Genomic DNA, 21755 nt, shown 5'->3' with positions numbered 1-21755 from the left:
AAACAAAAATGTGTTAAGAAAAAAAACTTTAAAAAATTAAATTGCTTTAGCATTTTTTTTAGGTATGACAGTACATCCTTTATGGTATTATCATCTTCAGAATTTCTTGACAATTCTGTAAATTCTTAGGATTTATTTTATTTTATTATTTTTTTTAAGATTTATTTATTTATTTATTTGACAGAGATAGAGACAGCCAGCCAGAGAGGGAACACAAGCAGGGGGAGTGGGAGAGGAAGAAGCAGGCTCATAGTGGAGGAGCCTGATGTGGGGCTCGATCCCCGAACGCCGGGATCACGCCCTGAGCCGAAGGCAGACGCTTTAACCGCTGTGCCACCCAGGCGCCCCAGGATTTATTTTCTAGAAATGTAGAGTTTTCAAAGTTTCTGTGTAGCCTACGTAACACTTAGAGATGCCGTTATTAAAGATGAAGTTATATACTGCATATAAATTCTTTCAACCCTTAAAGTATGACAAATGCATTTATTTAAAAGTGATCTTATTTTTGTTTCCTGTTCAACTCTTGCCAAAACTGGGTTGAAGTTGTCAAATTACCAATATTTAAAATGTATATATTCTTATGACCCAGTGATTTTGTGCCTTTCAAAATGTGTCTCACAGAATAAGAGCATAAGAATCTAAATAGAAGGATATTCACTGCACTGTGTACACTGGGGCACAACTGGAAACAACTTAGCTGTCTCCCAGTAAGGATGTTATTAAAGACATCAGCACTCATTCACATGGGGCTTCATGGGCAGCCAGCAAAAATACTAGCAGTCATGTGTGCCACGTGAAAAAAGCAAATAGATGGGAGAGAGGATGGAGTAGCTCCACTTTCTATTTTATATACTTCTGTATCTTTTGAGCGTTTTTTTTTCAAAAGAGTGTATGTTACTTTTACAATTCATAAAATAAATTCTAGTGTGGGTGGAAACCCTGCATGAGATGATTCATATGCAAAGGGATTATCAAAGGGGATTGCCTCCTGGCTTCTTACTTGTTGTTCAGTGTCTTAATAACTGTACAAAGTATATTATTTCAGATAAGCAGAAAGTGGTTACTCTGCAGGATAAGGCAATCACTGTTCTTTGGCTAACATAATTGAAGTTCATAGTTGCTATGAAAAGCAAATTTCATTCTCGTTTTCAGAAAAATTGCAGATTGTCTCTTTTACACCTATACTCAACTTATTTAAATTTAAATGTTAAAAGTTTTAAAGCTGAAGACAGACTTCGGAAGAGTTTTTATATAAAAACTCCAAAGTGACTTTGTAGCTTGGTTTGTTTTTTTAAAATGAAGTTAATTCAGTTCACCAGTCATCTACCACATATGGTTTCAAAGACTGTTAAGTTATGAATTAAATATGGAATAAACAGGTAATCAATCAGTTATCTTGCTTTTAGTTGGAAGCACTGTATTATTTTTACCGATGGTAAGAGTGAGGACATTGCTTTGAGATTCTTTGCTAAAAGTATCTATCTCCCTTCTGCAGAGAGCAAACAGAGAAGAACAGGGCTGGTCACACAGGCCATGTCACACAGAATGAGTGGTGTGATACAGAACTCACCGTGTCCACTAGACCTTCACTACTCCTATCATGGGAAGTCAAAATAATATGATACTCTAAAAGACGAGCAGTAAGAGGATTTTCTTTACACTGCAGTTCTTCGTGGCTGCTTTAGAGAGCCATTTTAAAAGTGAATGCAAAACTCAGAAAGGTTTCTACCTTGCCTCTTAAGAACGTCTAAAGTTTTCAACCATAAGTGGACCACAGTCTTAAAATGCTTGAAACAGCATCTTCAATAATGGATAGTTAAGAACCTTTTCCCCTAAACATGTAAATCAGTGTGCATTGTGTGTTTCAATTATAGGCTTAGGGATTATAGACAAGTTGATTTTTGAAAACGGATTCAAAATAGGTATGTGTGGCTGGCCAAGAAGACCTTAAAAATATTGTTTACCCAAATTTTTTCCTTGTTCTTTTTTATTTTTCCCCTTAATTTGGCAATAAAAATAAAAGAGGTAGAAGGGTTCAGCAAGTGCTTTCTATATGTATGCCCCCTTAAACTCAGGAATACTTTAAAACTAGAGGGATTTTTACATTATGGAAGCAACCCAAGTGTCCATCTATAGATGAAGAGATAAAGAAGAGGTGGTGTACACAATGAAATATTACTCAGCCATAAAAAGAATGAGATCTTGCCATTTACAACAACATGGATGGATCTAGAGGGTATTATGCTAAGTGAAATAAGTCAAATATAATTACCATATGATTTCACGCCTATGTGGAATTTAAGAAACAAACGAGCAAAGGAAAAAAGAAACAAAAAACAGCTTTAGAGAACTGATAGTCACCAGAGGGGAGGTGGGTGGGAGGATGGGTAAAAGAGGTGATGGGGATTAAGAGTACATTTATCATGATGAGCACTGAGTAATGTATAGAATTGGTGAACTGCCATGTTGTACACCTGAAACTAACATAACACTGTTAACTACGCTGGAATTTTTTTTTTTTTAAAGAATAAAACCTAGAGGGCTTTTAAAAATTAGCAAAAACTGAGGAAGTATTTTTTTTAATTTAAATTCAATTAACATATAATGTATTATTTGTTTCAGGGGTACAGGTCTGTGATTCATCAGTCTTATATAATACCAAGTGCTCAACACATACCTTCCCCAATGTCCATCACCCAGTTACCCCACCCCTCCACTCTCCTCCCCTCCAGCAACCCTTAGTTTGTTTCCTATGATTAAGAGTCTCTTATTGGTTTGTCTCCCTTTGGTTTCATCTTGTTTCATTTTTTTCCTCTTTCCCTATGATCCTCTGCCTTGTTTCTTAAATTCCATATATCAGTGAGATCATATGATAATTGTCTTTCTCTGACTTATTTCGCTTAGCATAATATCCTCTAGTTCCAACCACATCATTGCAAATGGCAAGATTTCATTTTCTGATGGCTGCATAAAATTCCATTGTATAAATATACCACTTGTTCTTTATCCATTCATCCGTCAGTGGACATCTGGGCTTTTCCCATAGTTTGGCTATTGTGGACATTGCTGCTATAAACGTTGGGGTGCAGGTGCCCCTTCGGATCACTACATTTGTATCTTTGGGGTAAATACCCAGTAGGGCAATTGCTGGGTCGCAGGGTAGCTCTATTTTCAACTTTCTGAGGAACCTCCACACTGTTTTCCAGAGTAGCTGCACCAGCATGCTTTCCCACCAGTGGTGTAAGAGGGTTCTCCTTTCTCCCATCCTTGCCAACATCTGTTTTCTGACTTGTCCATTTTAGCCATTCTGACCAGTGTGAGGTGGTATCTCATTGTAGTTTTGATTTGTATTTCCCTGATGCCGAGTGACGTTGAGCATTTTTCCATGTGTCTGTTGGCCATTTGGATGTCGTCTTTGCAGAAATATCTGTTCATGTCTTCTGCCCATTTCCTGATTGGATTATTTGTTCTTTGGGTGTTGAGTTTGGTAAGTTCTTTATAGATTTTGGATACTAGCCCTTTTATCTGATATTTGCAAATATCTTCTCCCATTCTGTCAGTTGTCTTTTGGTTTTGTTGACTGTTTCCTTTGCTGTGCAAAAGCTTTTTATTTTGATGAAGTCCCAATAGTTCATTTTTGCCTTTGTTTCCCTTGCCTTTGGAGACATGTCTAGCAAGAAGTTGCTGCGGCTGAGGTCACAGAGGTTGCTGCCTGTGTTCTTCTCTAGGATTTTGATGGGTTCCTGTCTCATATTTAGGTCTTTCATTCATTTTGAATCTATTTTTGTGTATGGTATAAGAAAGTGGTCCAGTTTCATTCTTCTGCACATGGCTGTCCAATTTTCCCAATACCATTTGTTGAAGAGACTCTTTTTTCCATTAGATATTCTTTCCTGCTTTGTTGAAGATTAGTTGACCATAGAGTCGAGGGCCCATTCTGGGTTCTCTATTCTGTTCCATTGATCTGTGTGTTTGTGCCAGTACCATACTGTCTTGATGATTACAGCTTTGTAATAGAGCTTGAAGTCCAGAATTGTGATGCCACCACTTTTGGTTTTCTGGTTCAGCGTTCCTTTGGCTATTCGGGGTCTTTTCTGGTTCCATACAAATTTTAAGATTATTCCAGTTTTGTAAAAAAAAAAAAAAAAAGTTGATGGTATTTTGATACCTGAATGTATAGATTGCTCTAGGTAGCACAGACATTTTAACAATATTTGTTCTTCCAAAGCATGAGAATGGAACGTTTTTCCATTTCTTTGCGTCTTCCTCAATTTCTTACATGAGTGTTCTACAGTTTTCTGAGTACAGATCCTTTGCCTCTTTGGTTAGATTTATTCCTAGGTATCTTACGGTTTTGGGTGCAATTATAAATGGGATCAACTCCTTAATTTCTCTTTCTTCTGTCTTGTTGGTGTATAGAAATGCAATTGATCTTGTATCCTGCCACTTTGCTGAATTCCTGTATGAGTTCTAGCAATTTTGGGGTGGAGTCTTTTGGGTTTTCCACATAGAGTATAAAGATTAGAGCAAGTATCAATGAAATAGAAACCAAAAGAACAGTAGTAGAACAGATCAACGAAACTAGGAGCTGGTTTTTTTTAAAGAATTAATAAGACTGATAAAACCCTGCCAGACTTATCAAAAAGAAAAGAGAAAGGACCCAAATAAAATCATGAATGATAAAGAGGAGAGATCACAACCAACACTGAAGAAATACAAACAATTCTAAGAACATACTATGAGCAACTATAAGCCAACAAATTAGGTAATCTGGAAGAAACGGATGCATACCTAGAGATGTATAAACTACCAAAACTGAACCAGGAAGAAATAGGAAACCTGAACAGACCCATAACCAGTAAGGAAATTGAAGCAGTAATCAAAAATCTCCCAACAAACAAGAGCCCAGGGCCAGATGGCTTCCCAGGAGAATTCTATTTAAAGAAGAATTAATACCTAATTCTTCCAAAGCTGTTTCAAAAAATCGAAATGGAAGGAAAACTTCCAAACTCGTTCTGAGAGGCCGGCATTACCTTGGTCCCAAAACCAAAGATCCCATCAAAAAGGAGAATTACAGACCAATATCTTTGATGAACATGGATGCAGAAATTCTCACCAAAATACTAGTCCATAGGATCCAACAGTACATTAAATGGATTATTCACCATGACCGAATGGGATTTATTCCTGCGCTGCAAGGGTGGTTCAACACCCATCATCAGCCTTCAGCTCAGGTCATCCCAGGACCCCAGCCCCGCTGGGTTCCCTGCTCAGCGGGGAAGAGGGGAGTCCGTTTCTCCCTCTTCCTCTAACCCCGCTCATGCTCACTCTCTTTGAGTCTCTCAAAGAAATAAAAAGATAAACAGGCAATGTGAAAAGCTATAGCCAACTGGCTAGATTTTCACGTAATGCAGATGAATTCTTTCATAGGCTGTGTTAATAGTGAAGAATGACAGGTATTGTGGGGCTGTTTTCCAGTTCCACTCCAAATTCCTACAGTTTTAGGTCGGTTAGGGAAGATGAATTTGAATGTGAAAATTTATGATGCTGAAAAATACCCCAGCCCTTTCATACCACCTGTGTATGTAAGTGTAATAAAAGGGGTCACTATGCAGTATAAACAGATAATCTTATCAACAACAGCAATTAGTCATTGACTCAGAGATGGCTTCCAACTAATCTTTAGCTAAGCTGCACACGTAGTAAAGGTTATGTGAGGCCATCTGACTGTTGCTACAACACACCTCTCACTTTGCTACGGCAACAAAACCCTCTAAATATTCATGACCTAGTTTTCAAAAGTCTTCTGGACTATGTTTAAATAGGATGTTTTGCTTTCTTATTCTAGGGCCCCTGCAGGTGAAAGCCTAGTGCTGAAAGAAATACCCTGGTCACTGCTCCTGTGGACGGCTGTATTCAGGTGACTTTTGCAACAGTTTGACAGCCCAAGTGACACAGCTCTACAAATCCCACCTGAGAGGTTGTCAGGGCATTCAGTTTACAATGCTTGCTGATGTAAATTTTGGTTCCACACAATGTCTCATTTTAGAGATCTGAGAAAATTTTAAGTATCGGGTCATGATGAATTTGCCAGCTTTTGCATTCTTACATCAGACTTTCATATCACAAATGGCGCTAGCTAGGGATATGTGGAACACAGTCTCCATTTTTAACTGCTTCCCTGAGAGATCCTGTGTTTGTATGCTTTCAGACGGGGTAGTCCCGAATTTTTCTGGTACAAGAAAAGTTTTAGGTATGTCTGAATATTTTTTTTCTTTTTGAGTTGTTAGGAAGTTTTTTATAAATGAATATTCTAATAAAAAACAAAACCATTTAAATAGTCCCACAAACAAAAGAATATTGTGAAAGTGTCTCCCCAGCAGCAAGGTAAGAATCACTACCCATCTTCAACATAAAGTAAACTGGAAAACCCAAAGAGGATATGTGAACATTAGGTCATCTCTGGGTGGTGGAATGATTTAAATTCCTTCTTTATACACACCAGATCTTTTTTTATATAGTGAAGATGTACTATTTCAATTATTTTATATTTTAAGATGTTATTTTTAAGTAATCTCTATACCCAGCATGGAGCTCGAACTCATGACCCCAAACATCAAGAGTCACACGTTCTACCGACTGAGCCAGCCAGGAGCCCCTTCAAGAATTTTAGGTGTAAAAAAAATAAATAGAGAAAAATCTATGGAATTCTTGAGGTATTCTGTGATAAAACTCAAGATGAGATAAAATAAATGTTGAGGATACTTACCTGATCCTTCTGAGTTCTCATTTCATCAACTTCCCTTTCAGCATACTGAGGGTCTCTTGCAGGGTCCTTGGTATCTTTTAGTGTGTTCATACTCTGAAATGACAATTCTTAAAGTCATTTCATGCCCATACCCCCGAACTGTCAACGACTACCATCTGCCTCAACCAGGCTCTATGGTCTTTTGAGGTTTTATCATCACTGCTGAGGCCCATTTCAAATTCCACCATGCCCTCTCCCTCCCTCTCCTTCCAGCTGCTGTCTCTTCGTTCTCTAGCAGCCTGGGAGCTGAATTTGAAAGTGGACCAAGAGCTGTGTCTTGCTCATCTTTTAAATCCCACAGTGCCTTGTGTACAGATTTTTGGCACATATTTGATTTTCGAGCATGTAAGAGCAGAAAACAAAGTAATCCTAATAGACTCATTGGAACATTTCCCAATCACTGTTGAATAATGCAAAATATTCTTGCTTTAAAAGAATTAGAAATCTTTACCTTTGGTGGAAAGACTCTTTCATACACTTTTTTCCACAGCTCCATTGGTGAACGGGCATGAAGTTTTCCAATGTCATTATCAGGTACAGGAGGAGATCCTAAAATTGGAAGTTGTACATCAAATGACTGCACCGATTAAAACCTGACAAACTACCAATAAAACAGATGACACTTAGAAAAATACAAATCCTAGATCATTCCTTTCCCTTCTCCCTAATATAGCCGCTCTTAAAATTTACCCCAGCCCAGTATAGCAAGGCCACAGATTCTAGCACCAGAGAAAGAGGAGACAGGGTAATGAGTCAGTTGTGATTCTCTTTCCCCATACTTCCATTGCCACCTGGTGAAAACAGCAAGTTTGATATTCTCATGTGTTTGTGAATTTGTAAGGAAACACTCGTGTGCTATTCACTAGAGTGCAAATTGGGACAACTAATTCAGAGGGTAATTTGGCACTACTAACTGCCATGCAAATATGGAAAAAGGTTATACGCTATTACCCAGAAACCCCAGTTTTTGGTGTTTAACCTAGAAACACCTGCACACAGGTATTAATGACTTCACACTGCAGCATCATTTGTATTAGTGAAAAATTGGCCACAACCAAACTGTCCATCAGTAATGGTATAGTGAACTACATTACAATGCACAGCCATGCTCTGTAACCCTACGGCAGTCAAAATACCCAGTAGACCTAGCTGCAGCACTAATATGGAAAAACAGCACATTGAGTAGAAAGGGAAACTTTCAAAATGATCACTATAGAATGTACAATTATATTCAAACAAGTAGTTTTTTCTGTATCACATTCACATATATACAGAAAATAGTCTGGAAGTATACATACCAAACTTGATCCTTATATGTACTATTTTAACATTTTATAATGAGAATGTCTATGTACTGACTATAATTTGAAAATTTGAAAAAATGTTGCCACTTCTTGGCAATTGTCAGTCTATAATCTGAGATTTCTCACTCTTTCTATTCTAGCATTTACAACGATCTTTCAGGAACTCCTTACCACTTTGGTGGGAAAGACAGTGATGCAATCCACCAATCTTATTCAGCTTTCCCAAGTTTTTTACTTGTCCTCATTTGTATGTGTGTGTGTGTATTAAGTTCTATAGAATTTTATCACCTTTGTAGGTAAATGTATCCACCACGACAGTCTGCAGAGTGCCATTGTCTCAAGTATCCCTTGCGTTGCCCTTTTATACCCACAGCACGCTTCCCAATCTCTTCTCCTACCTCCCCGCCACAGTCCTGTCCCTAACCCCCTGATAACCATTAATCTTTCCTCCACTTCTAAAATATTTTCATCACAAAAATTTTACATGAGTAGAATCATATTGTATATAACCTTTTCTGATTGGCTTTTTTTCACTCAGTATAATTCCCTGGTGATTCAGCCAAGTTACTGTGTGTATCAATAGTTTGCTCCTTTTTATTGCTGAGGAGTATTCTATGGTATGGGTATACCATACCACAGAACAGTTTTAAACAGCATCTGGTTGTTTCTAGTTTGGGGCAACTACAAATGACGCCACCACGAACATTTGTGTACAGATTTTTACGTGAACGTAAGTTTTAATTTCTCTGAGATAAATAACCAATAATGCAATTTCTAGGTCTTATGGTATTACATGTTCAGTTTTGTTTTTTTAAAGATTTTATTTATTTATTTGACAGAGATAGAGACAGCCAGCGAGAGAGGGAACACGAGCAGGGGGAGTGGGAGAGAAAGAAGCAGGCTCATAGCAGAAGAGCCTGATGTGGGGCTTGATCCCATAACGCCGGGATCACGCCCTGAGCTGAAGGCAGACGCTTAACCGCTGTGCCACCCAGGCGCCCCTACATGTTTAGTTTTATAAAAAACTGTCGAACTGTCTTAAAGAGTGGCTGTGTTATTTTACATTCCTACCAGCAATGTTTGAGTATCCAGCTTCCCCATATTCTTGCCAGCATTTGGTGGTGTCACTATTTTTTGTTGGCTATTCTGATGAGCTCGCTGTGGTTTCAATTTGCATATTCCTAATGATTAAAGATATTAAAACGTCTTTGCATATGCTTATTTGCCATTTGTAGGTCCTCTGGTGAAATGTCTGCTCACGTCCTTTGCCTATTTTTTAATTGGATTTTGTTTTTACTGTTAAGTTCTTTATATATTTTAGATAATAGTCCTTTGTCAGATATGCAGTTGAAAATATTTTCTCCCAGCATGTAGCATGTCTTTTTATCCTTTTCAAATGAATTTTCAAGAGCAAAAGTTTTTAATTTTGATGAGGTCTAAGCTCCATGATTTTTATATTCAGTAATTCTCATTCCTTTTTTGACCTCCAGCTACTTAGAGGGGCATTATCTATCAGTACATGCACTGATTCTCATAGCTAATGAAATTAAGTATTAATTATAAAAACCAGTCTTTGTGGGGCGCCTGGGTAGTGCAGTGGTTAAGCGTCTGCCTTCGGCTCAGGGCGTGATCCCAGCGTTATGGGTTCGAGCCCCACATCAGGCTCCTCCACTAAGAGCCTGCTTCTTCCTCTCCCACTCCCCCTGCTTGTGTTCCCTCTCTTGCTGGCTGTCTCTGTCAAATAAATAAAATCTTAAAAAAAAAAAAAAAGTCTTTGTGATGACTCATTAACCACCTCTAGCCTTTTCATTCCAATTCAATCTATAATCTCATTACAAAGATCTACATTTGAAGTCCAGTCAACTTTAGCATGTAACAGTGACGATGGATGGGAAATAAAAAAGAAAACTATCTACTAGAGCGTTAAAACCAAACTATGTCAGCCCCTGAGTAGACAGAGTTGCTAGGCCCCAACATCCACAATGAAAGTAGTTTCTGTGAGAAGATAAGGAGCTTGATTACAGAAATCCTTAAAATTCTTTTTGCTTCCACAAGCCTAAAATGTCCATAAGTTTAGGAAATACATTCCATTTTCTGAAGCAAACTATTTTCATAATGAAGAATTAAAGCATACATAATTAGTACAACTGTTCTTTTTTGGTTTATTCCATCACTTGAATCTCGTATTTTTCATCACTGCCCATAATATATAGCTTTCACTTTCCTGACCACTCTGTGCTTCTGGTTTTCTTCTAAACCCAACAAGCTAAAATTTAAAAAGTACCTGGAAATCAGTGAGGGAAAGGAAATACATGCAAAAGTTTTTAGTGACATAGAGATCCGAAATCAGTCTCTTATGCGGCAACATTCCTTCCATCACAAATATGTCAGTATGATGCATGTTGCATCAACACTGTGTATACAAATACATAAATAACAGCGATCATAATGAAATCAGAAATGGTGGTATGTTGGAGATGAAGTGAACACGGGGTGGGATGAAATCAATAAGCAATTAAAAGACCGAACAATCTTAATAAGTTCACCAACCTATTTGACTTAAAGAATCCAATCCTGCTGTGATAAACAGTGGTTTATTCTGATCCACACATATTGATTTGCTACACGGATAAGAAGAAGAAAGAGTCTAATTTAGTTTAGCAATCGAATATCCTGCCATGCCCTACTATAAATACAAGAGCCAAGTTTTACATCTAGCCACTGGTGAGAGAACACTATCCCCAAATGAATGAGTGAATATTTAAGCTTTTTAAAAAATTAAAGTCTGGCATTAATAAAGTTTTACAGGGAAAAAATGACAGACCCAAATTACCTTAAATGAAAACCGAGAAAAGTAGCAAGGTTAAGAAAAATATACGTACTACAATTATCAATTCAATTTTTAATCAATATAAGAAAATGATAATACAGGGAAAGCTACTAAAACGAGAAGTCAAATCAGTGAAATAGCTGTAATAGTAGCATTATTTTATTCTAGTCTCAAAAATTAAGAATTATATAACATTTTAGTTACAAAATTTGAGAAATATTTAAATAATACAAGAAACAGGAAATAATATGAAATTATTTCTCTAAGAATAGCCATCTGGGGGCACTTTCTTATGAAGAAATAATAATGAGATGAGAACAATAATCAGATGAGATTATTATTGGCAAAAAAATTAAAAAGATACAAAAAGTATAGTTTAACAGTACCTTTTGTCAATGCCAAATGCTAACTGGTTGATAACTCCACGTATTTTTAGTAAAAGAGCTTCTGATTTACTGGTAAACTAAAAAAATAAAATCAGGAGAATAAATTACATGCTCTGCTTTCAAAATCACAGAAATAGGTAAAATAAATATGGCTTTGAACAAGTACAAGTTGCAGACAATTATTTATTTGCCCAACACACACTTGTGTTTTTGCAGACAAAAACCTGAATAAAGGAAAATAAATCTCAATAAATTTGTTTAACTCATCCTTCAAACTTCATGAGAGCACGATACTGAAGGGACAGGTGTGTATGCAAAAATCCTTTCAGCTACTCCCACATATGGATCATAGTTATTTTCCAAATGCAGTCTGGTCGGTAGAAGATAGGAGCTATATATCATAAATAACTTTTCCAGCCATGGGCATATTGGTGTCTTCCAGGAAGCCAGGACAGAAGCTACGGACTAGTCCAGCAATACTGATACTCGTTAAAAAGATCTTTTAACTTCTCTTCAGAATTGCCCTTGAGCTTGCGAGGTAAGCTACTGAACATTCTCAGTGGTGGCATGTAACTAGGGTGACCATAAGCAGAACACTTCAGAGAATGAAAAGGGGTGGGTACTATTAATAATTAAGCTGAGGCCGTAGGTGAACATGAGGACATGTGGTTACTCTACAAATTTTTTAAGACTAGATTTGATTTTTGGAAGTACCAAAAGTTACTCAGCCAAATCAGAATGGCTAAGGTGTATGAAAGTGGGAAAAACAACCTTGAAACAATATGAAAAGTAATTTTATAAGGCAAAGAAGTCAATTTTCAGGATAAGATTCATTCTGGACTAAGGACAGGCTCCCAGGCGAAGTATTTACTCATGTGAATATAGAAAATTTAATACACTGACTTCAAAATTGAAACAATTTTAACACTTCGTTTGAAGAAGTTTAAAAATACAAAAAAACTAGCTGAAATTTTAAAACACAACTTCATTACTATTATTATTTATGTTCCTATGTGGAAAGGAAAATACCTCATCACAAATGTATCTCATAGAAGGGCTGGGAGAACATGAGAAATTTTCTGACTCCCCCCCTCCCCCAATCTGTTGCATCAATTGCCTTAAAACATTCTCCACAAATAGCTGTAGAGCTTCTGCTTGGATATACCCAACGGAAACTCATTATCTCCCAAAGCAAGTAATTCCATTTTTAGATAATGGTAGTATTAGGAAGTTCTTTCTTATTTTGAGCTAAATGTTCTGATTCCTTGTTTTATTTTGTTTTTTTTAAAGATTTTATTTATTTATTCGACAGAGATAGAGACAGCCAGCGAGAGAGGGAACACAAGCAGGGGGAGTGGGAGAGGAAGAAACAGGCTCCCAGCAGAGGAGCCCGATGTGGGGCTCGATCCCAGAACACCGGGATCACACCCTAAGCCTAACGCAGATGCTTAACGACTGAGCCACCCAGGCGCCCCCCCTACTGATTCCTTGTTCTTGACTCTAAGAGAGCAAAGAATATCTAATACCTAATCCTTTTTCCATGGAACAGTCCTTCAAATATTTAAAGAACATTATCACATTCTAGATGATAGAACATAATTTTATACTCCTCCTCATAAATCACATTTTCAAGTCTCATACCATCCTGGCAGCTCTCCATTGAATCTGGTCCTACTTATCAGTGTTTTTCTTTTTTTTTTTTTTTTCAAGATTTTATTTATATGACAGAGAGAGCACAAGCAGGGAGAGCGGCAGGCAGAGGGAGAGGGAGAAGCAGGCTTCCCCACGGAGCAGGGAGCCCAACGTGGGGCTTGATCTCAGGACCCTGGGATCGTGACCTGAACAGAAGGCAGATGCTTAACTAACTGAGCCACCCAGGCACCTCTATCAATGTTTTTCTATTTTTATTTTTATTAACTTTATTAGATAGCTCATAATAGTGAATCCATTTTTTTTTAATTTTTTTAAAAAAGATTTTATTTATTTGACAGAGAGGCAGTGAGAGAGGGAACATAACCAGGGGGAGTGGGAGAGGGAGAAGCAGGCTTCCCGCTGAGCAGGGAGCCTGATGTGGGGCTCGATCCCAGAACGCTGGGATCATGACCTGAGCCGAAGGCAGACGCTTAACGACTGAGCCACCCAGGTGCCCCTAAATCCATTTTCTTGACCGAATTAAAAAGGATCAACTAAAGGGCTAAAAAAACAAACAAACAAACAAACCACAAAAACTGTTGAGTATCCATCAGTCTTGTCAAGCAGCCCTGAACTGTCTCTCTCAAATGAGGGGCAGGGGAAGACCGGAAGTGAAATGGCAAGACAGGGCTCTGTAACTCTGACTACTCTCTTCTTGGTCTGAGAAGCTAGACAAGCTTTATGGTTCTCCTGGCCGTCCCGAAGGGCTCCTCTAACCCAACTTCTCATCCTTCTAGCTTGCTGAAAGCTGAGATGAAGCCTTTCTCAAAGCCATTCCCTAGAAGACCCTGATCTTGTAGGACATTCTAGACCTGCTGGGGCCTGGGCTGATCTAAATATGCACACATAAGACCAGACTAGACTCTGATCAACAAACATGATCTGTTCCTAAAGAAAGTTGGGATTTCCCTCAGCTAAGTAACCGGCTCTAACTGTGGGGCTTTCTCTTGCGGTAAAAATAAACTACGAGATCCATGGTCTTTGCTTCTGTACCCTGGATACATGCATTTTAAACTCCCCATATCTTTTTGAAACAGTAAAAAGAATATTTCCAAAGCACTCAATTTAATATATAAGCAGAGAAAGTATAAACACAAAAGGTACTGATTTTTAGAAAAATACACAATGCAATTTATTTGGAATATTCAGAAGTACAAGAATTTTAAATACAGATCATATTCACCACTTTTCGTCATAGCATCCCAGCCATGGAGGCCAGGACAGCGCTGTGTCCAGCGTCCTCCAAGCACTTTCATACACCAGGAAAAAGAAACCATTCAAATGGGAAGATCATCTTTCTTTTAAATAAAAGTGCTTTTATATTTTATTGCATTAAAGAATATCCTTTATCCTTTGTTCCTGCCGTGGAAGGTAAGGATAGCCGTTATTATAATAAGCAACATTTCCTAAGGAACACTTTGTTTCGGGCCCTGTGGTGAGCACATCACCTCACTCTCTCCCTTAGCCTCACGACGACCCTATGAAGGCGGCACTGGTTTTGTCCATTTTACCCTGGAGGAGACCGGAGCCAGAGTGAGATGACACGGCCTGTCTGAGATCACACATCGGGTAAATGGTTGTCCTGAGATTCAAACCCAGGCAGCAGGACTCTCAAGTTCATGGTTTTAACCCCTACAACAGGTTCTTTTTTTTTTTTAATTTAAAAAAAGAACATATTGTTAAAGGTTTTTTTCCCCCCTTTTCTCTTAAGAGAAGACATATTCTAATTCTTAAGGGGAAACTAAAAGTGAATAAATTATTAGCCAGTTTATCTCTTTAAGGCTGATTGGGATTTGGGGGTGCCCGGGTGGCTCAGTAAGCTGAGCATCTGACTCTTGATTTCGGCTCAGGTCATGATCTCAAGGTCATGAGATCGAGCCCCAAGTCAGGCTCCACGCTTGGCAGGGAATCGGACATAATCAATGGCTCTGAAGACACGGTCGGCCACCTAGCAGAGTATGTTCTAGAAATACATTATCAAACACTCTGTAACAAGAGGATTTGGGGGCAGTAGGAAAGGGAAGGAGGGGATTATGTGTACTAGTAAAAACATTAGTATGTATAACCGTGCATCAAATTGCTGATCTTTCTAAATGGGGTGCTGTCCACTCAAGCCAAAGGACAGGAACCGTACGAACCATTAATGATGCTCCATAATAGTGCGCGACGAACCGAAGGGTCTTGCACATAACCTTTCTCTTCTCAGAGTCAAAATCCTGAAGAAATATGTTTTTAAAAAGAAAAAACAAGTTGAGAAAATTAAATATCTGTAGCAGGAAGGTGCAAATTACTAAGTGTAGAAATACGTGATTTCTTTTTTTTTTGAACATCCCCTGAGGAGTGGGATTCCATTACCTTGTTACTTGTTTCTGCAGAGAGTTGAACAGTAGCTGCAGCCTTCTAGAACCACAGCTATCAGATCTTTTCCTGTTTAAACACTTAGCTCAACAGAATTTAGATATGAGCACACATTTTATAGTGTGGAATACCCCAGGGATTCTCTGACAAGCAAAGATAAGAAGAAACCAATTTTCTACTTTCTTCAATTTAAAAGTTGGGAAGTCAGTCCTATCCCTCCGTGGCTGGGTGAAAGATTCACTTCCTAAACCACCTTATCCCCATTCGGCTGTCTTTATCCCACTCCACTACATGCATTGTTCTTTACGTATTTTCTCTTTCCCCACTATGTCTTCTTTCCAAAATCTTTAAGATGTGTGACTCCTTGACCTCTCCCTCCCAGTCATTTTTCTCATTTCAGTATTATTTTTGTTCCTCTCCCATAAAGCCTGGGTATGCATAACAACCACCTTAACTAGAAGTGGAAAAGCTTACCTGAAAAATATCGTATTTACTTCCAATTATGACCAGAGGTATTAGAAATGGGTCGACTAATTCACGATCCTGTTAACATATTTCATTGATTTATTATTATAATTGTTTAGTACTATGGATTCAGCAAACTCTATTTACTTCTAAAAATATATTGTTAGTCTTCTCATAGATGCTGACTTTGTTTGCTTGACGTAGAGGTTGTCCCAATATTTAACTTTCACTTACTAAGTTATATTTCTCAAGTATAAAACTAGAAATGGCAATTCCCTAAATTATCATGATATTTATTTACTTGTTATGTTCTGTCCTAGTTTTCTTAAGTAACACGTCATCTGTCTGTTTTTCTTATTTACTACTTGGTATTATCTTTGGTGGCAACAGCATTCACGCTGCACAAATGGAAACCATAAACAACCAGTTTCATCCTGATATTCCCCACGTAAAACACGTTCCCATAAAGCCTGAGCAACGTAAGAGACGGCCGCAGGTTTTCTAGAAAATGATATTCATGGTTGTATTTAAAGACTTGTGTTACCATCCCTGCAACTTTATAATTTAATTAGTTGTCAGATGATGAAAAGATACTGAATATGTGACAGGTACAGTGACCGTAAAATACAGAGTGACAATGAAGCCCGTGAAACTCTACTCACTGCTTAAATTGGTAGCTTCATCTGCTCTTTGCCAGGTGACTTTTGTACAGTCTGGTTTTTTATCTTCATTTTACAGAGATTATAAAATCAATATCAAACTACTACTTCAAAACTCTATTTCTTTTGATTGTATAATATGCCGTAACAGTCCCAGTGGATGTCTAACAAGAAGACATGAGAAATCTTTTTCCTTGTTTTGCTCTCACTGAGGTTTTATTAAATTGCTATAATTTTCCAGTGAGCAAGTTCATCAACATCAAATGAATTTCAAATCATGCATAAAAATCTAAGGAAGTTGTTTGTGATGTTATCTTTCACTATGTAACGGGCCTAAGGGTTTCGGGAATAATCCCAATTGCAACTCACCGGATGGTCCTTCTGCATATTACTCCATATCTTCTGTCTCATTTCAGAAACTGCTTTAGAATTTGTCTTCCCCAGTTTCATTATCATTTTATCTATATGGCTTTTTGTGGCTTGCAACAGATTTTCCATGGTGGGCCAAAGATCATTAGGTTTTGAAAGATCCAAAACAAGAACAATAGAAAATGTCCTAAAAAAATAAAAACATCTCTTAAAAAGACTCAAAATAATTACTATTTTGCAACCTTATTATACTGAAATTTATTATCTAAGAATAACACTATAGCTTAAGAATAAGATAAAACATAGCACTTTTCTAAGACAAAACACATACACACACACCGCCCAAAGTTATCTTATTTATCCCAGCGCTTTTCTCTAGTGATATTTAAGTGTTACAACCAATAATGGCACTGAAGATTTTGTTTGTACTAATAATAATCCAGTTCAAATAATCTGCAAGCAATCAGGTCCAACAGTGTGATGATTTAATCCAATTTTACTGTGTCCTCCAGAGAAGAGAAGCGAAAAGAATGAGAGCACAGCAACAACACAATTAAGTGAAGGAGAACAGATGCACCGCTGGCCCCAGGCAGGGCACTACCTTGTTTATTTAATCTTTGCAACAACCCTTCCTGGATGTTACGATGCCCGTCTTACAGAACTAGTAAGTTCTACAGCTGTAGAGCCAGAGCCACACGTCCTTCTGCTCTACCCCAGGGCCTCCCGGAAAGCGCACCCCTGACCACTACACACACCACTGCCACGGCCACAGGAATGTGTACTTTGTGTCAAACAGAAACCAAACTCTGCAACAACAAGCCAACTGAAAAACCGGCAAAGGCCTCCAACAGACATTTCCCCAAAGAAGATGGACACGTGACCATTAACATATGAAAACATGCCCACTATCCCTAATCCTTACAGAAATGCAAAGGATACCACAAAGAGCTGTCCCTGCACACTCAGGATAGCTCTGATGAAACAAAAACCGGACAAACACACCAAGAACAAGTGTCGGTAAGGAAACGGAGAAACTGGAACCCTTGCTGGTGAGAATGTAAAATGTGAGACTCCTACGCGCCAAACAGTCAGCTGCTTCCTCAAAGACATAAACAGAGAATCACCACAGGATCCAGCAATCGCACTTCCCAGAGTACTTGAAATCAGGGGCTCGAATAAATGTCTATACACCAACACTCATAGCAGCTCCATTTACAACAGCCAGAAGTGGGAACGACCCAGATATCCGTCCACGGATGAAGGCATCAGCAACACATGGTGTACGCACCCAGCAGAGTGTCAGTGGAAGGAAATTCCGACACGTGCTACAACATGGGTGAACCCTGAAGACATTCTGTGAAGTCAAAGAAGGCAGGACTTCATGAACCGCAGGTCCCTAGAGTAGTCAGAGTCCTCGCAACAGCTCTACAAAGGTGGTTGCCAAGGGCTGGGGAAGGGGGCTGCAGGGAGTCAGTGTTTCATGGGGACAGCTTCAGTCGGGGAGGAAGAAACAATACTGGAGACGCATGGTGGTGACGACTGTACAATGAGTATATACATGATGCCACTAACCGGTACGCTTACAAACGGCTAAAGTGATAAAATGTGAGGGCATTTTATCAAAATAACAAACAAATAAATCTAGGCGTATTTCAGAACATGGTCATAATCAGCATGGAGAGCCAGAATCACAGGCCAATGTATCCCCGATCAACAGGGCAACCGTGCTGCTAGTAGATAGAGCAAGGAGTTACAATCCACGTCAGTTATTTTACAATTAGGTCAGTTATTTTGCTTCGTTTGAGAAAAACCAGCTATTTTGTGCAATTCAAGTGAAACAGTAACTAAATTCTATACTAGAGGCCTAACTTCAGAAAACAGCCTTTTAGACAGTAATCACTGAGATTTTCTATAAAATTAGCATGCCATTATAAACTCGTAACAGATGTGTTTGAATATAATAATAAATAATATATGTTTATAACAGAAAATTAATTTTATTGCAGGGGTTTAGTATGGTTAATGTTTAAAAAACACAGACTATGGTTTCACTTTTTTTACTGTGGTAAAATGTATATAACAAAAAATTTATCATTTTTCCAAATAAAAAATAACTTTAAGTGAAAACAAAACAGAATATTCGACCTTTTTCCAAGATTAAAATTTGTGTTTCCATTGCATGGTACACACTTGTGTTACTTTTACCTTCATAGCAAATGACAGCAAAAAACCCTGTTTTTATTTGGGTATAGTTGACACAGAACGTCACACTAGTTTCCGGTGTACAACTTAGGGACTGACAAGTTCATACATGATGCTGTGCTCACCATGACTACAGCTCCCGTCTGTCCCATTACATCGCTTTTACTGTATCTTGACTGTATTCCTTATGCTGTACCTTTTATCCCCGTGACTTACTCCAGAACTGGAGGCCTGTATCTCCCACTCCCCCTCACCCATTGTGCCCATGCCTCTACCCCTCCCCTCTGGCAGCCATCAGTCTGTTCTCTGTATTTAAAGATCTTATTCTGCTTTTGGTTTATTCTTTACTTTTTTTTTTAAGATTCCATTTATGAGTGGAATCCTATGGTATTTGTCTTTCTCATTCTGACTTATTTCACTTAGCACAGGACCCTCCAGTCCATTCATGTTGTCACGGATGGCACGATCACATCCTTGAAAAAAAAAAAAAAAAAAAAAAAACCACAAAAAACCCAACCACCTCTTTAAACAGGGAATGAAACCGCAGGAAATGCTCCATTACAAATTATCTAAAGTCTGTTCAATGCATTTATAATTATTCTATGAATGGTCATTTTAAAGATAAACAGTATCTAATAGCATTTGGCAATATTATTTTTCTCAAGTTGCTGGGCTTTGTCCAACACAAGGAAATTAATTGTGTGTCAAACTGATTCCAGTCACAAAACACTCTGAGATTTCAACTACATTAGGAGTGAAATGTTTTTCATGAATCCCTTACCCAGCTCAGCAACCTACTTTGGATGCAGGCCACCGGGTCCCCTTCTGACTGTGCATCATACCCCTGACCTCCCCTCCTAAAGCAAGCCACAGCTCCCTGCAGAAACCAAAATTTCCACAAGGCCGTTAGGCCCAAAGCCTCTTGGGCCAGAGGAGGGGAGTGAGATCATCTGACAGGGTGATGGGACAAAGCGATGCCACCAAGTCAGGGCCAGAACCAGAGCCAGCTCCCAACCCAGTAAGAGCAGCTCCCAGCCATTGTCACTCCTTTCCGCCTCGGGCCACACTGCCTGGCAGCTCTGGTTCCTCGGCGTCTCCCCTGTCCTTGCCTTCTCTCAACCACACCACCAGGAGCGGCCCTAATTCCCAGGCGGCCTCCATGATTTGTCTCTGTTAAAGGGGGACAAATGAAAAACTATACAGCTGTAAATTCCATGTTGCTGGAAAATTGTGTCAGGGGGAAAATGGTGGTTATACATGAAAAAGCATTTTCTAAACATACACAGAAAACATCCCAAAACTGTACAAAGTGTATTTATAAACGTTGAGAGCAATGAAAGGAATACCTTGGGATGTTAACAGGGGTTATTTTTCAGGTGATTATGGGCGCTCTTATTTTCTTCCTACCTTTCAGTGTTTCCCAAGATCTCTCCATGAGCACATACTACTTTTGTAAGAAGTAAAAGACAGTAAATTAAATTTCTTTAAAAGAAAAAATATCACTGGCCAAATAAAGCCGACATTATCAGCATCCAGTCAGCTTATGGTAAAACAATTGCTCTGTTAACCAGAAATAATTCCATACCCTGAAGATCTCGAGAGCTGAAATGTAACAAATATGGTCAAGCCCTTTGTATTTGGTCCAGGCCGCAGCAACGGTTTGTGTTAAACTCTGACAAGAGTAAGATATTTCAGATGTAAAAATGTGTGTTTTCCTTGGCTAAGACGCATTCCCAGGAACATTGTGAGAAATGTCACAATTTTCCACGTCTGATTTGGCCAACATGTGGGAGTCATTGTCAGGAAACATAACCAAAGAGTTTGAGGTTTTCCTCAAGTTTCTATTTCTTTAAGGTCAGCAAAGAGACAGACTTTCTCCCTCCTCCAACTCACTGCTCCCTTGGGTGAAGCTACAGCGCTAATTAGCATTAAATTCAAAGGTACGCTTAAATATCCAGCGGAAGAAAACACTCAGGGCTGAATTAGCTCACACTTGGATGGGCATTCAAAAGAACCAAGCTTTTCAAATTTATGTTTGCCAAGTGAATTCATTGCTCAAGTGTGATTTGACATATTTTGTTTGTTTGTTTGCAGGCTTGCAAAATAAGTTACCAGTTGGAATGCCAGCTGTCAGCACAGCCCAAACCCTGGTTCTTTTAACATCTCTTCGAAAGCATTACACTTTAAGCGCACAGAAAGGAAAAGAATGTAAACCTTCAGAACATAGAACTGCCCCCCCCAAATTCTGATTCCCAAAAGCCCACTCATGTTCATCCTGGGGACACTACTGGGTACTTACTGACAACGGTTTCTGGATCCGGCTCACTTACCGTAAGGTATCACTTGTGATTGGGATGCTGATTAAGTCCAATAAAGAGGTCCCTCCGCCTAGTTCCCAAAAGTGAGCAATATCTTTTGGCTGAAAAAACAGGTATTTTTCATATTAAAAAATATCTTTGTTTGATTTTTAAATACTTAACTTTATTAGCATCAGCCAGTAATAATTATGGCTACAAAATACTGTAGTCCTCAATAAACCCTTCCTTGGCAGTCAACACTTTCCTCTTTCTCTATCCCATCCCTCAAAATGCACCGAAACACCTATTCCAAAAAACACGGATGAAACGTTCACATGGTAGGTGGGGAACAAGAAGACACTGAACAACCGATGCTCTTCTTAGA

General features: G+C 38.6%; 1 protein-coding gene across 3 annotated transcripts in view; it reads right to left on the bottom strand.

Annotated features, from left to right (window-relative positions):
• The window catches only part of DYNC2LI1 (dynein cytoplasmic 2 light intermediate chain 1), a 55335-nt gene that overhangs the window by 16149 nt on the left and 17431 nt on the right, over positions 1-21755 (bottom strand). For 2 of the 3 annotated variants that reach the window (XM_087863359.1, XM_045771588.2), the window contains exons 5-12: positions 21404-21492; positions 16872-17058; positions 15853-15921; positions 15159-15236; positions 11329-11405; positions 10663-10733; positions 7260-7357; positions 6770-6862 (exon numbers count right to left, since the gene is read on the bottom strand). In XM_087863359.1, the coding sequence (XP_087719485.1) occupies positions 6770-6862; positions 7260-7357; positions 10663-10733; positions 11329-11405; positions 15159-15236; positions 15853-15921; positions 16872-17058; positions 21404-21492 (762 nt within the window). Of the gene's footprint in view, positions 1-3; positions 4095-6769; positions 6863-7259; positions 7358-10662; positions 10734-11328; positions 11406-15158; positions 15237-15852; positions 15922-16871; positions 17059-21403; positions 21493-21755 lie in introns of those variants that run through there. The other variant, XM_087863358.1, reaches the window with a different exon arrangement.

The sequence above is a fragment of the Ursus americanus genome, chromosome 7 (genome assembly GCF_024610735.1).
Source record: "Ursus americanus isolate L20-20 chromosome 7, mUrsAme1.1.p, whole genome shotgun sequence".
In the NCBI taxonomy this organism is placed as follows: Eukaryota; Metazoa; Chordata; class Mammalia; order Carnivora; family Ursidae; genus Ursus; species Ursus americanus.
The sequence above is the reverse complement of the archived record's forward strand: the minus strand, read 5'-3'. Positions and strand labels throughout refer to the sequence as shown.